This window comes from Parasteatoda tepidariorum, chromosome 9 (genome assembly GCF_043381705.1).
Source record: "Parasteatoda tepidariorum isolate YZ-2023 chromosome 9, CAS_Ptep_4.0, whole genome shotgun sequence".
Taxonomy (NCBI): Eukaryota; Metazoa; Arthropoda; class Arachnida; order Araneae; family Theridiidae; genus Parasteatoda; species Parasteatoda tepidariorum.
The window spans coordinates 35,021,683-35,037,355 of record NC_092212.1 but is presented as its reverse complement, the minus strand read 5'-3'; the positions used below and the strand labels follow the sequence as shown (position 1 = coordinate 35,037,355).

The window sequence follows — 15,673 nt, the reverse complement described above, 5'->3', positions numbered from 1 at the left end:
GTTTACAAGATAAGAACGCTGACTCAATAGTTTTTCACTAGGTGACACTGTAAGTGGACTCATATTGCAAAGCATAAAACCTTTATATGAATATAGAATATAAACACCATATTTATTGCTGTTGCTGTTCGAAAGTCAATAGAGAGAATACGGACTTCGGCGGTTTCATAGTGTACTATGTATAATCTTTATTTTTCAGTCATAAAGCTCGTATACTAATGTAGATTTTTAATACTTTATTCAAAATTAATATTCATATCATATGCTTAATTAAGTAAGTTAATCGATATGACTTTTTTCGACTGAAAGATTGATAAACGTTGAAAAATTAAATAATTTTTGATAAGGAAGTTACTTGAAAAGATATGTAGATTTCTTTCTCAAATTTAGTAACGAGACGCCTTTTATTTCAGACCTACGAATAAATTTTTATTTTACGCCATGGTAAAAATAATAGCACGTGATAAAAATAATAAAATTTGCTAGATTAATTAATTTGGGTATACGGCTTTTAGTTTTTATGACCCTTCGCTTCTGTGATCTTTTAATTGTAACGTCCCATTCATGAAGTCCCGTTTGGTATTCCATAGATAGTTGTTATTTTAACCAAATGTCGGAACTAAATATGTCATTCCAATATAGTGACCTAAAATTAAGCTTAATTTTTTTTTAATTCCTAGAAAATCGCTACAAAAATAGGTGTTATTCATAAGTATGGAGGAAATTGTTAACTATTTCTTTTGACATTTTCTTTAAATAAAAGTAAAACATCTTGGATTCCCTTGGATGAAGAAAAAGTGACGGAGTCAATAATTTTTAACTTAAGGAGTCTTGTATTCAATGGTCAAAAATATTTATTACTTTCCATTATTGAGAATTTTAATTTTATATTGCATCTTCGTGGTTCAAGCTCTTTGAAATGTCCAGCATATATTCATAGCATTTTTTAATTCTTTTTCAAAGGATTTATATTCTCCTATCACATTTTTCTTACTTGAAAATTATATTTTTTTCCTTTTGTAAAGTGTTGTAAGACGTGGTTTATTTAAGAATTAAAGCAAGTTTATTTAAGAGTTAATTCATGTTCTTCTTGATTTTTTCTTCTCAGACTTACAGTGCCGGGCCCATATTATTAGACCCACTATAAGATTCTATGTCAAATCTTAATTATCAGGAGATCTATACAACTTTATTGTTCTTACGCTACTGAAACCGATTTGCACTTGCTAACGTTCGTATATCAATTGGTAAAATTGGACGATATATGATATAAATTCAACGATTGGATAAATTAGACGGTATACTATATAAATATAGAATATTTATTATATCAGGTATTATATTAGTATATATTATAATCAATAGCCAAATTATTCGACACACTGTAGCTTTTTAATAATTACATGTTTTGCACGAGTTTATATGCTATACTTTTATATTTAAACATACATGTAATGGGCTTTTATTCAGGATATTTTTATATACTTCCTATTTGGAGTTATTTTTAACATTTTGCATTACAATGTTAACCAATTGATAAACGAACATTAGCAAGTGCAAACCGGTTTCAGACGTAACAGGTTCAGTAAAGCTGATTTACATGAAATCTAATAGTGTGTCTAATAATTTGGCCAAGGACTATAACTGTTCACAGGGGGAATGGTTATTTTTGGTGAAAATGACTGCTCGTAATAATATTAAGCAGTATGCTTGTAAAAAAAGAATTTAAAAATTTTGAAGAAAAAGAATTGAAGAATTACCCAGAATTGCTTAAAAAATTCACAATTCTAGAGAGCACTTTGTTTACAGTATTTAAAATTGTAATCTAGTTCAGAAGACGTGAGAACAATGTGTTCCAAATTCACGCCATTGTTCTAAAAAAAGAAAATTTCGAAATGTAGAAGAAAGAATGCTGAGTGTGTTTCAAAAATTACTCGTATTATTAAAATGTTTCATATGAAAAAAAATCCATTTTTATTCCTTAAGACATTGAAGAAATTACACATTAACACACTAAGAAATTTATATTCTTTAATGCGTTACATTAATTCGTACTTGCATTTTATTGACATAAAAAAACTTCGTTGATGTAAATATTCTATCAGCTTCATAATTCTTTTCAATGTATAACATGTTTTTCTCAAAAAGAGTCATTCATTTATGAAATATAAGAAAATATTTGCTCTAGTTTTGTGTCTTTACGATATAGCGATCTCACGTCATAACGTCCTCTTTTGTTTGGACCACAGGGTTCATTATATCGATCGTCGACTGTATTTACCGCAGTGTGATTTATCAATGACATCCTTCATTGGAAATCCTAAAGTGATGTTTCTCAAATTTGTTTCTGCAAATCGTGAAACAATGGAAAATAATAGAGTCGAAGAAAAATTAATACAATTAAACTTGGGAGGCATGGTGAACTGAGAGCAAGCAGCTTTGGTACATTGAAGGAAATGTATAGTCAAAACTCCGCATGAATTCCGCACCCAGCTCACACCGACCACAGTGCTGACGTAAAAAATATACTCTGTGGTAGACGGAATATGGGTTAGAGTCCCCCTTGTTGTCAGGCTAACCATGGGAGGCTTTCGTGGTTTTCCTCTACATGTAACGGTTAGTTTCATCGAAAAGTCCTTCACGAAGCAAACTTCTCCCAATACTTGATTCAAGATTTTCCTTGTCTTCCGGATTGGGTACAAAATTACAAGGCTACGGTGTTGAACATTAGAAGTTTTAAATCTAAAATTGAGTCGGCTGTTCAACGATGGTTATAAAATAAAGTATTTGATAACAATGTAAGAATTATACAATGACATAAAAACCATTTATATAATTGTATGTTGAATTTACATTTTAATTTCATATTTTTTACTATACGTGAGGTAATAACAACTGTAATTTTGAAAACCGGAGTTTCCGGTAAACCGTTGCGATATGAATAGAAAAATTACTAAATGAAAGGCTTTTAATATCATATATTTTGATTTTATTGATTTACTTTAAGATTTCTTTCTTTACTTTGATCTATAATTACGGTTTCAATTGCCAAAAATGTCCTTTCCATACAGTACGGTAATGATACTGGAAATTTTTTATCTCTGGATAATATGATGGATTATCTGATCAATACATATAAGACAGAAAATCCAGCAAAGATTTTGTGAAGCACAATTTCGCAAAACAATATAAAATTGAGTATCACACCATACTGAGTATCACACTTATATTATTTATATATTTTGAGATAGAATTTACTTGAATAAAATATCATGAAATGGAACTAACTTGAAAGAAAAGAAAATTCGGAAACAAAATATTGTGAAGCAAAATACCATGATATAAAATTTCATGTAAAAATAACATTGGACCAGAAGTTGGGTAATTCACCAGTGGTTAGCTACAGTTTGCTCTTTTGGATTTGAAATAAATTTAACAAAAATAATTTATGAAACTAAAATTCCAAATAACAAATTTAAAATTATTTTACCTTCAAAAGCTTATTAACGCATTACCATCATTACCATGGTTTTCGATTCCAGAGTTTTCTTTTTTCCGATAAGTGATCTCAGATCACTAAGTGACTCTGAGGTCACTTACTGATTTCTTCACCTTTTTCAAGCCGATTAAATTCACAACAATATTTGGTTTAATTTTCTGGAGCACGAGATGTGATATTGTTTTCGTTTGGCCCAGTAAAGCAGACTCCCGTTTTCGTACTTTTTCAAATTTTTATTACCTACTTAAATGCTTCAAACGTATCTAATGAAAGAATGCAAATTTAAGTATACTGTGCAATTATCACCATGTTAAGAAATAAAGAAAAAATAAATTATATTTTTATTAGTTATTTGTAATACAAAACAGAATGATGGTTAAAACTATATGATGGTTCATATTTTTCGTTCTTTTTGATAAATTAATATGAAACATTTTTAATTGCAACAAACCATGTCATATTTCAAGAACTCACTGAACCAAAACAGAATTTAAAACGCATCCTTCCTTTGTATTGGATAAACTTTTAGGACATCATTAATTAACCATTATGGTTATTGATTGATGTCTTTTATTAAGCCAGCTTGTCATTTTAGTTTGGAAGAGATTAATAACTTTGCTTATTTATTACTTTCTTGGAAAATGACTGCTGATTCATTAGTATTGTTTATTTGGGATAAAAATCATGAAATATTTAGTTAGAGTGTTGTTAGTTTTTATTAAGTTGTAACGTTTAGAAAAATTGCATATTTACTACTCTTCTTCTTAACTATAATATGAATAACTATAGATAAAAGTTTATTTTTCATCAGAGAATTAAAATTTTTTAAAGACATATGAGATCGTTTTTGTAATATTTTATGCTCGCAAGAATTTTTTTTTACATTTCCTTCAGAAAATTCATTTTTTGTCGAAAGAAAAAATAAAATTACTAGGTAATCAAGTTAATGAAATGTAACCAATAGTAATAAAAAAAAAAATTTTTGAAATAGTGTGTTTGCTTAAAAACGGCATTTTATTCGTTGTAGAATGCATATCTAGTACTGACAGAAAGTTTTTCAATGATTTTATAAATAACTTAAAATACTTATTTAGCTCACCTTAGTACCAATAGTATAGAAATGAATAAAGTGAAATTTTTTTTTTAGAATTTTAAATTTTATTTTACACTGCAGCAAAAAGTTAAATTATTTTATTTCTAAATTTGAGTATTTAAAAATAAAATTTTTGTGCGAATTTTCGTTTTTTAATGTTACTTGATCTTATAAGATAATTACTTCCTTTTTTCAAATTTAGTATAAGAAAGACAATAACTTTTCAGAAAGAACTCTGATACTTTGTGCTAAGGTTTTTTAATTCCTGAAACAGCTTCCTGTCACTGGTATAGATATAGTTAGGTATAGATAAAGCTCTTCAGTTGATCAATACTGGTTACTGGTATAGATAATACTGGTATTGATGAAGATATTATCTATACCAGTAACTGGTATTGATAAAACTCTTTAGCTGATCAATATTTTTCGAAAACACTCATATTTTATTTTTTTTACATTGATAAAGTTTATTAAATAATATCCTTTTTTAGAAGCCTGATGTCTGTGTTTTGTTTTCCTGGTTTTGAGGCCTTGCATGCTAGTAAAATAAAAAAGATGAAAATATTTTTTGGTTATTATAATTCCAAACAAAATTTTTGATCTAGAGGAAGATATCATGTAACATGAATGCTAAAACAGCAGTATTTTTTTCTCTTTTGGCAATATATTTTAGATTTTTTTTTCATTTGTATAAATATGTATATAAATTTAAATCTTTATAAAAAAAAAAAATCTTAGCATTTGAGGAAATGTCAATTATTTTTTAAACGAAGGGAAAAATTTTTACTTAACTGACCAGTCATTATCTGCTCTGATTAGAGAAAAGTGGTGTTTAAAATAACTTAATGGGATTTGAATGTATTCACGAATTAATTAATATTTTTTTAAATAACTGGAATGCCTCTTCTTTTCCTCTCAGAAATAGTTTCATCATCAAATTCACTACCATCATTATATAAATATATAAAGGATTACTATTATGAAATATCCTGTGTAAATTGTCATATAAGAGGTTAAATTTACATGCTCACGCTCTGAACAAATTTAATAGAGTTACAATCAAAATAAAAATGAAAAGAAAAAGTAAATAAAACTTTTCCAAAATCGTAAAATGAAGAAAAATTAAAATGAAAATTATCTCTAATTTCATAACAGTTTCGTAAAATCAGTAAGGAAGCAAGATACTATTATTTTCATACAAGCAAATCTTTATTTTGTATGAAACATGTACATTGAATAAAATGATGCATCTTTGATGAAAAATAAATAACTTAATTATATTCATTAATTAAAATTACACATGTGCTAATCTTGAAGACAAATACTTTCCAAGTTTCAAAACAGGCTCCAAATCTTTAGCGATGTCATTCGCTAAATCAGAGAAAGAAACTAATGCAATATGAGTTGAATTGGAAAGTTCGAAAGATCTGTATGCCTTTTCAAATACCCTTCCAACCACTCGATCAAAATATGCGTGGGCTTTGTGCAATCGTGGCATGACTCTATCGTTAACGAATGGCATGACTTCGGTCTTGAATTTTTTGATCATTGGTGCATAATTTGCTTCGATTTGGGAATAAATCGTAGGGGCCACTTCTTTGACTGCTGATCGAATGAGGAATCTTACTTCTTCACATAATTTTTTCATTTCAGCTTTGAGCTCTGTAATATCAATGGAATGGACAATGAGCTCATCGTGGGAGCGCTTNTTAATAATTTTTTAAAAGAACTTAAATGCCTTTTCTTTTCCTCTTAGAAATAGTTTCATCATCAAATTCACCACCATCATTATATAAAATAACAATTGAAGAATTAAAATTTCCTTATGCTCCGATTAATCTTTATCATGATTGACGTAATTTGATAGCTTCGCGGTTTTTCATTACGCATTTCATTTCAGACGCTAATTAGGCCTGACGAGAATAATTTTTGGCTTACTTACAAAATTCCAAAAATATATATAAAAGATAAGTATTAGGACATATCCTGCGTAAATTGCCATGTAAGACGTAAATTTAAATGCTCACGTTCTAAACAAATTTAATAGAGTTGCGATCAAAATAAAAATGAGAAAGTAAATAAAACTTTTCCAAAATCGCTAAATGAAGAAAAATTAAAAAGATAATTGTCTCAAATTTCATAACAGTTTTGTAAAATAAGTAAAGATATAAGATACTATTATTTTCATACAAGCAAATTTTTATTTTGTATGAAACATGTACAAATTTTATGCATATGCACAGTGTGCAATGACTAGTACATTGAATAAAATGATGCATCTTTGATGAAAAATAAATTAGTTATAATCATTAATTAAAGTTACACATGTGCTAATCTTGAAGACAAATACTTTCCAAGTTTCAAGACAGGCTCCAAATCTTTAGCGATATCATTTGCTAAATCAGAGAAAGAAACTAATGCAATATGAGTTGAATTGGATAGTTCGTAAGATCTGTATGCCTTTTCAAATACCCTTCCAACCACTCGATCAAAATATGCGTGGGCTTTGTGCAATCGTGGCATGACTCTATCGTTAACGAATGGCATGACTTCGGTCTTGAATTTTTTGATCATTGGTGCATAATTTGCTTCGATTTGGGAATAAATTGTAGGGGCCACTTCCTTGACTGCTGATCGAATGAGGAATCTTACTTCTTCACACAATTTTTTCATTTCAGCTTTGAGCTCCGTAATATCAATGGAATGGACAATGAGCTCATCATGGGAGCGCTTGTGACGATGATGATGGGTATGCTCAGTTTCGACGCAATCAACTAGTGCTCGCTCTTTACACTCGCTTGTGTGGTGATCGAAAGCTTCTCCCTCAGGGCATGTTAAAGTGGACATTTCAGAGCCTCTGCATAAGTGATAAACCTGAAAAAGAGGAACATTTTTATAAATGTTGGTATAAATGTTGGTTGGTTATAAATGTATAAAAACAACTTCATTGTTGGAATTTTTGGAGTGCATTGAACATAGCCGAAATTTTATTTAATTTTCTGTAGCACATAATATGGAACCATCTTGCACATTGCGAAAAAATCCCACTGAATAACTTTTAAATTAATGATTTGATCTTTACGTTGAAAAATGCATATTGTTTCAATTTTAACCATAGTATATATGAACCATAGTATCGGGTAATGTATACAGCTTTGAGAAGGGCGATAAAATCGTATAGTGCGCAAAAAAATAAACGGAGAATTTTGAAGAGCTTTTGATCTAATGAGAGGACTCAATCTTATTGGTTCGAAAAGTCAACCTTAAATATGCTAATTAATTACTGCAGACGATATTTTAAGATGAGAAATCAGACACAAAAACGATCTTACTTTCTCTCATTCAATCTGAGAAATCGAATTCAAAATCTACGACTTTTTTAAACTTTGATTTCTCAGGAACTATTCGATTTATTTTCCGAATTGCGTGTTTTCCTTGAAAATAATCATTTTTAAAATGATGTAAAAAATTGTATACCTTAAAATTCAAAATTTTTTCGACTATTACTAAATAAAATAATAAAAAAAATATTTATTGAAAGTTACTTTTTGCATACAATTATCTTTGAATAAACAAACTTTATAATTGTGTGTAAAAATTTGTGTGTAAAAATAAAAGTTCTCGAGATATGGCAAATCAAGCAATAAATTAAATTAACATTAAGGGATCCTAACTTTGGACCGCTCGCTCTCCTTACAAAATTACTTGAACCATGTTTACCAGATTACGGCTTCCCCAGATTACGGCTACCAGATTACAGTTTACCAGATTACGACTATATAGATATTGAAGAACCGAAATCCGAATCCAGCACACAAAAAAAAAAAAATTTTATTTAAAGAAAGTACGCTTTTGTGTCTGATTTTGTGACGTAAAATATCATCTGCTCTACTTAATTAGCATATCTGAGGTCATATTTTTGAATCATTAAGATTGAGTCCTAGAGAGTGAAGATCAAATCATTAGATCAAAAGCTATTCAGGGTGGTGAGTTTATTTTTTTGCATATTGTATCGTTTTACAGCATTTCCTGAAATTGTTAACTTTACACAATACTATGGTTTTCCTGAAATGGAAATATTGTTCCCTTTAACATCTTTTTAAGGTTACAACCTATTTTCACCATATTTAAGTTTAAGTTGTAGTGGTTTTATGGTTCAACGTTGAGCAAATGCTTCTGAAAATATATCATATGTAGCAAGTATAACTCTCGCATTTATTTTTTAATTGATATTAATTGACATCAGCTTTTTAATTGGCCCGTTTATTTTTTTGCACACTGTAGTATTTAATTGCATATCCCGAACTCTTTAACATTACACAATACTATGGTTTATCTGTAATGGAAATATGGTTTAATTTAACACTTTTTTAAGGTTACAACCAATTTACAAACGATTAATTTTAGTTCAATGAACTGATTTTATGGTTTAATGATGGACAGATTTATCTGATTGTGCATCATCTGTACCAAGTATCGTAACTCGCATTCATTTTAGATTGACATTTCAGAATTAAGATTCAGTAAATTAATCATTTAAATGTTTTTCAGACAGATATTTTTCAAGAGATTTATCTTTAGCATAATCTTTCATAGATCTGTACTCAAATTTTAAAGTATAGCGCATTTATGCATTTGAATGGTAAAAATCTGAACTCGTATTTTGCAATAACTAGAAATTTAGTGTTTATTGCAATCAACGAAAAAATTTAATTTATTTGGTTGATATGCTGACATGACATACTCAGAAAAAAAATATGATTTTCCGCAATTTTCCAATCCAACGGCATTTAACACATTGCTGACCGGCAACTTTTCTGAAAATTACCCCATGTGTCCGGCTATTGTTCTGAAAGCGGATGTGGAAGTAAAACAATATAAATAAACTGTAAACATTTTTAATGCCGTATGATAAAAAGTTAACATTCCCCCTATCTGTAATGGTACACAAGTTTTGCAAATATATGGAGTTTCGTAAAGTTATAATAAATTGGTATAGAATTAAATAGTAAAACTTGAGAAATAAGGAATATTACGCCCACTTTTCTAAATAGTCACCACGAGATCACTGCTAACGAAAACACGAGTTAACTCGCGACCGGTCACCAACGTTTGGCCACGAAAACGCGAGTTAACTCGTGACCGGTCAGCAATGTGTTAACGACCCTATCTCCTGTTAGGCATTTTCTTAAATAATAGTAAAAAATCTTTATTAATGACTTTTTTTTAGCTCTGTTAACAAAATTTTAAAATAAATGAAAGCTCGCGTTATAATTGCTACCAACTACAGCCAAGAAGGAAATCTCCTACATAGTAAGCGAATCGTTATAGGCCGCTGTATTTTAAATTAACGACCTGCGTGACACAGAGTAGTAGCTTTGAAAATGACGTAATATTATGGATTTTTGTAATATTTCTATCATATTTAACGTTATGCAAATTGCATTTTTATGTTTATAACACATTAATTCTTAATTTTACATAAGTATTTTTTTTTTCATTTGCCCTAAACACTGCAAGGCTTGGGAACAATTGTATGTGGCACCCAATTTATTTAGTTATTTAATATAAGTTATATTACAAATTAAAGTAACTTCTTAATAGTCTAATTAACGTACAAAACCATCAGTTGTCGAAATACTTCATCACTCTTGTTGCAATTAATGGCTGAATTGAAGTACATTTAAATGGCACCACGGCATCTAATTTTCTAACAATAAATTTACACCCTTTGATCTTACCGTGATGTTGTTAAAAGAAAGCGAAGTTAAAACAATTTAAAATTGATTAATTTTAATTTTTTTCCTTACCAAAAAGAGACTTCTAAGAGCTCTAAATTACAAACTATTTTATCTTAATGGTTGCTAAGTCATTAAGAATATAAAAATTAAGCAAATAATAAATAAGTAAAATTAATACATATTATTTAAAAAAGGAGATAACTTTACCAAATTGTAATATATTTCGAAATGCAGCTAAGCAATCATCTTTGTAGAAAATTTTAATCGTGTGTTTGTTTTACGCAGAATTCACCGTTTGCTTACAAATGTATTCAGGTACGATATTTCAGGTATGGAACGTTAAATTGGTAACACCTTAAAATCCCCCCAAAAATACTAAATTAATATTAAGTTCTTTGACTTATAAGCCAACGCTCAATTAAGTTAAAGTGAGAAATTATAAATATAGATTCAAAATTACAAAAATGGTTCAAATGAAAATAAAGATTTGTCTGATATTTCTGTTTTCCGGATCAAAACCCGTTACAACTGAAAATCATCGTTTTAAGCCTTCAAAAAATAGTCTGAATTTTAAAAGTTAAAATCTGTTTCAAGGTCAATACTGTGATTAATAAAGCTTATTTTTCTGAATAAAGATTTAATTTAGGAAAAAGAAACCAGTCTTAAAAAGGTACTCATTTTTTGGTATAATAGGAAATATAATAAAATGATAAATAAATTGCTTTCTTATTAGAAACAAACTCTACTAAAATCATGAACTTCAAGCATTTGGATTTAAGTAGCTCTGAATAATGACCAAACATCTAGTCAATTTTTTTTATAAAGAAATTTTTACTACCTGGCATCCTGTGCTAACATCAGCATGATAATAAGTTTCACCATTATCGTGGCATGTGTGACCGCTGATTGAAGCTGTGTATGCCAACAAAACAATTGCTGCTGTAAGTAGACGCATCATGTTTTTCTGTAAAAAAAAGAAAGAAGTGTTATTTAGAGCTTATATAAAATGCAAAATAGTGATTAGATGTCGAGTAAGACTCCCGATTAATTTGAAAGGAATATTTCGAATAAAATTATAATTATTAATCCGAATAAAATAATATACATAGCTGCCGTTTTTTACTCTGTACCGTAATGTATCCCTCTTATGAATAACATTTACTGCGTATTCTTCAAAAGATTTTATGTTGACACATCGTTGACCAGTGACGAGTTATCTCGTCTTTTCATACCCCAGCGTTAGAGGCCGATGACGAATTAATTCGTCATTGCATTTGCTCCAATTTCTTCATAAATTAGAGGAAGTTTGTCATTACTCTCCAATTAAGTTTTAAAAAGTAATAGGTAAAAGTGCAAGATTCAACAGAAAATGTAAGTGAGTTGAACTCTCGGAGACGTTATGTAGTCATCATGAGTTGAAATTAATTATTTTAAACGGAAGTAAAAAACTGGAATTACTTGACTTAGATTTAATGTCTTTCACAACTAAAGAATTATTAACAGCTACACACACAAAAAAAGAAAAAAGAAACTGTAAAATCTACAGAAAACAAAAACATATTTTTTACCGAAAAAAACTGTGTGAAGATAAATACAGATTTTTTTTCTATCGATACTCACGAGATGAAAATAATTTCCGGTTATTTTTTCTGACTTTTTCCGTATATTTGATAGCTAAAAGCTGTTTATCACTGAAGAGTTCTTTTTTTCTGTTAATTTAAATAAAACTACCAATTCAAATTCAAATTTTTGCTAAGCAGTTTTGCTTACCGTAAAATAACTTGCTTACCGTAAAATGCCCAATGAATTCAAAACTTTCTATTCAAAATATTGATTCTTCAGAATCCATCAATTTGTGATGGAAAGATCCATATCGTAGATGTGATGGGACGATTGTGATAGAAAGATTAATATTGTTATTGAACAATTCATATATTTAAGTTGTGATGTATACATTAAATGTATTTTTGCCTTTCCAATTATTTTTTACAAAAGTTCAAAAAAATTCAGTAAATTTAACTAAATTTTGTAACATATTTATATTTTTTCTATAGTTGAATTGAATTTTCATAGCCGTAGATTATTTCGAATCTGAATTTTTCTTAGAACAAAAAAATTTACTTAATCCAAGCAAAAAAAAAATTTTTTTTTTTTCAAAAAGTGGTTTTTAAATGAAAAATCGGTCATTGACTCATTGCGTTTTAGGAAAAAGTGGCTACTAAGTTATTAGAGTTTACCAGCTACTGGTTACTAAAGGAAAATTTGAATTTCGTGATCTGCCTCTGTGTAGCAAAATCTCTATAATCGTGTGTTTCATTAAACTTTATAACAGAACAGGGATTTAAATGATTCACACATGACGTTGTTGCTTATCCAAACTTAGCTTTGACAAAGTAATCCAAGTTCAGGAGACAATGTCGGATCAAAGTAAATGCAGGGCTGCTAACTGCTACGTTTTTACCAAGTTATTTTGTATGGTTGTTGAAATTTGAAAACTAAATTGCACAGTTTTGTTTTTGTTCTGTTTTGTTAATTTTACCAACATTTCAAAAGTTTCAAAACGAGAGAGCTGGAAGGCGTTTCATAAGAAGCTTTGAATCATTTACTTATAGTGCTATGAGAAATCACTCCAAATGAAAATAACAAAACAAAGAATCATACATTAAAACATATATGTATCTAGTCCTAGAAGGAAATTTTTAAAAGTAAAATGTTTGCTCCTTAAATGCAACAAATACTTAATTACTTTCAATACAAAGCTATAGAAATTATAAATTCTTGCACCTTGTTAAGTCTGAAGCAGAAACCACTCTATCAATGCAATACCGATATTATTAAAAATCTTAAAGACTACAAAATTATTACCTGACATATGTATCTATAAATCAATGAAATTCTAACAAAATTCCACGAAACAATGCAGTCAATAAAAAAAAGTTACAAATAACAAAGTGTTGCTGCTACCTAATATTTGTAGCAGGAAATATTCTACTAATATAACACTGTTATTATTAAAGACTTTTATAAGCTCAAAATTTGCTGTAAGCTATTGAGGAACTAAATATAAGTTAAAATACACAAATATTGAATTGGCATTGAAGGAAAATTAAAATGATCTAACAAGATTTAACAGAAAGTTACAAAACAATATATCCTATGTAAAGCTATACAAAATAAAAAAGGCTCGAAGAAAACTAATATTTGTAGAAGAAAATATTTAATAGCTGCTGCACTATTATTTTTAAAAATGTTTTTAAATTCACATTTACAGTAAGGTTTTTATTAACTTAATCAAAATTCTATTTCGAAATATTAAATATAAATAAAACTGCTAATACTGAAAAACTATATCATGTGAACAAAATGTAATGATTATTAAAAACAAATTTTATATTTGTAGCAGTTTCTTTAATTCAACATTGTTGCAAAGAAAGATCTTTATAAATACCTATTTTTAATAAGATATTTAACAATTAATCACAAATGTAAGTATAAATGTTGAATCATGATTAATTGACTAGGTTTTAACGATTATTAAGAATAAAATAAAAGTTTTTCTGTACTTCAGTCAGTGAGAGTCTAATAAATATTAGAAAATTTATTAAAAAAATAATTTAAATAGTCAAAACAAATCCCTTGTTTTTTTTTCTTATTTTATTTTATTAAATTTTATTGAATTTTCTGATGTTAATGATTTTCAGATGTCAGAATTATATTGAAGATTTAAAAAATATTTTATAGCAAAAGTTTTGATTACAGAAACTTTTGATTAAAAAATAATTTAAATGGTTTCAATTACAAATATGTATTTTTTTCTTTAGCTTATATTATATTTAAATGTTGTAATTGTTTTTGATCTATAAATTAGAGGACGTTAAAATTTATTAAATAAGGCTTGTGCAATTGTATGGTAAAAGATAATACAATTTCGTAAGTTTCGAAGACGAAAAATGAATTATGATTATTTTTTTTATAAATAAAGGTAACACTCGCTCCTTTGCGCAATAGGTTTCTTTAAATTATTATACATCTTTCAGTATAAACTATCAGTGATTGTTCTATAAGTAGCCTAATAGTTCTTGTTTACTATAAATTTTCTTAAATAATCCATTAGGTTTGACAAGTCAAAATGATAAAAATAGCTTCATTTTTTCATATTCCTCTTGCTTTTATTCTTTTTATAAAAAATACTTGTTTAGTTTGAAGAAGAAAAAAAATTTCTATATGACAAATTGTTCACTACTTACATACATATTTAATATTACATAATACTACTACTTAATACATATTTTTGCTCTAATTATAAGATCTTACTTATAGCTATTATTCTTAATAAAAACTTATCAATTATTTATTATTCTCTATAATATTTACAAACACTAAAACGAGAGTAAATATAATTAAATCACTCAAAAGATTCTTAATATACATTCTGGTTGATACTAACTTGTCTGAGATTTGAATAATCTGATTATTCTCGTCTTTCTTTTTAATTAAAATGCATAGAAAAGCCATTTAATAAAACTGTTCAAAACAATATAATAAAGAAAATACTTTGAATTTTTTTTAAAATTTCTTTAGAGTTTCTTTGATACAGATAAAATTTTTACTTTTTTTCTAGTTTCATTTTTAATATAAGAATACATAATATTTTTCAGTAATGAGTTTATATTTTTTTTAAACCAAAACTCTAAAAATAATTGAAAGCACAATAAAGTTAATAACATTTTCTCGAATAATAATTTTTAATTTACAGAAAAATCTACTAATTAGCAGTCATCTCATATTAATATAATTTAACTAATTTCATTTATCTAGCTAGACAAACCCATTTCTTACAACCAATCTAAATAAAAAAAAATAAAAAAAACCAGGCTTACTTTGAGCCGAAGATAAGGCAGGTTATGTTCGATCTTGAGAATAATAAAAATTTGCTTCCTTACCCCTTATATATAGTACTAGTTCTTGACCATTGGTGAGTGTCCTTGTTAAGGACACGTGTACCGTCACGTAAATCTAAGGTTATCTTTGTTGAGGCTTCTTGAAGGTCATCCTAAGATTGATCTAGAATAATTATCTTTTACCTCCCATGGTTAAACAGATGCACATGACTGTTTCCCTAAATATTGTCTGAATCACAAATGCATGTTGTTGAACTTACAGAGGTTTCATAAAGAATTTAACAATTTAATTTTACTATGCCTAATATAATCTTCGTATATTTGAAATTAGAAGTCACATTAAAAAAAAATTATCGCGCTTGTATAAGAATAAATATTTACTGTTGATTCATTAATCATTCTAGAGTGCTATCTTCTATGATGTGTTTTAAACTGTTTG

The 15,673-nt window shown here is 28.0% G+C and overlaps 1 protein-coding gene across 1 annotated transcript in view; it reads right to left on the bottom strand.

Moving 5' to 3' along the window:
* Positions 1-15,369, bottom strand: part of LOC107445192 (uncharacterized) — a 45,092-nt gene extending 29,723 nt beyond the window's left edge. Inside the window, exons 1-4 of the mRNA XM_016059574.3 lie at positions 15,214-15,369; positions 11,172-11,297; positions 6,915-7,466; positions 5,891-6,297 (exon numbers count right to left, since the gene is read on the bottom strand). Of these exons, the coding sequence (XP_015915060.2) occupies positions 5,891-6,297; positions 6,915-7,466; positions 11,172-11,291 (1,079 nt within the window). The 5' untranslated portion in view covers positions 11,292-11,297; positions 15,214-15,369. The remainder of the gene's footprint in view (positions 1-5,890; positions 6,298-6,914; positions 7,467-11,171; positions 11,298-15,213) is intronic.
* Positions 15,370-15,673: the final 304 nt, after the last annotated feature.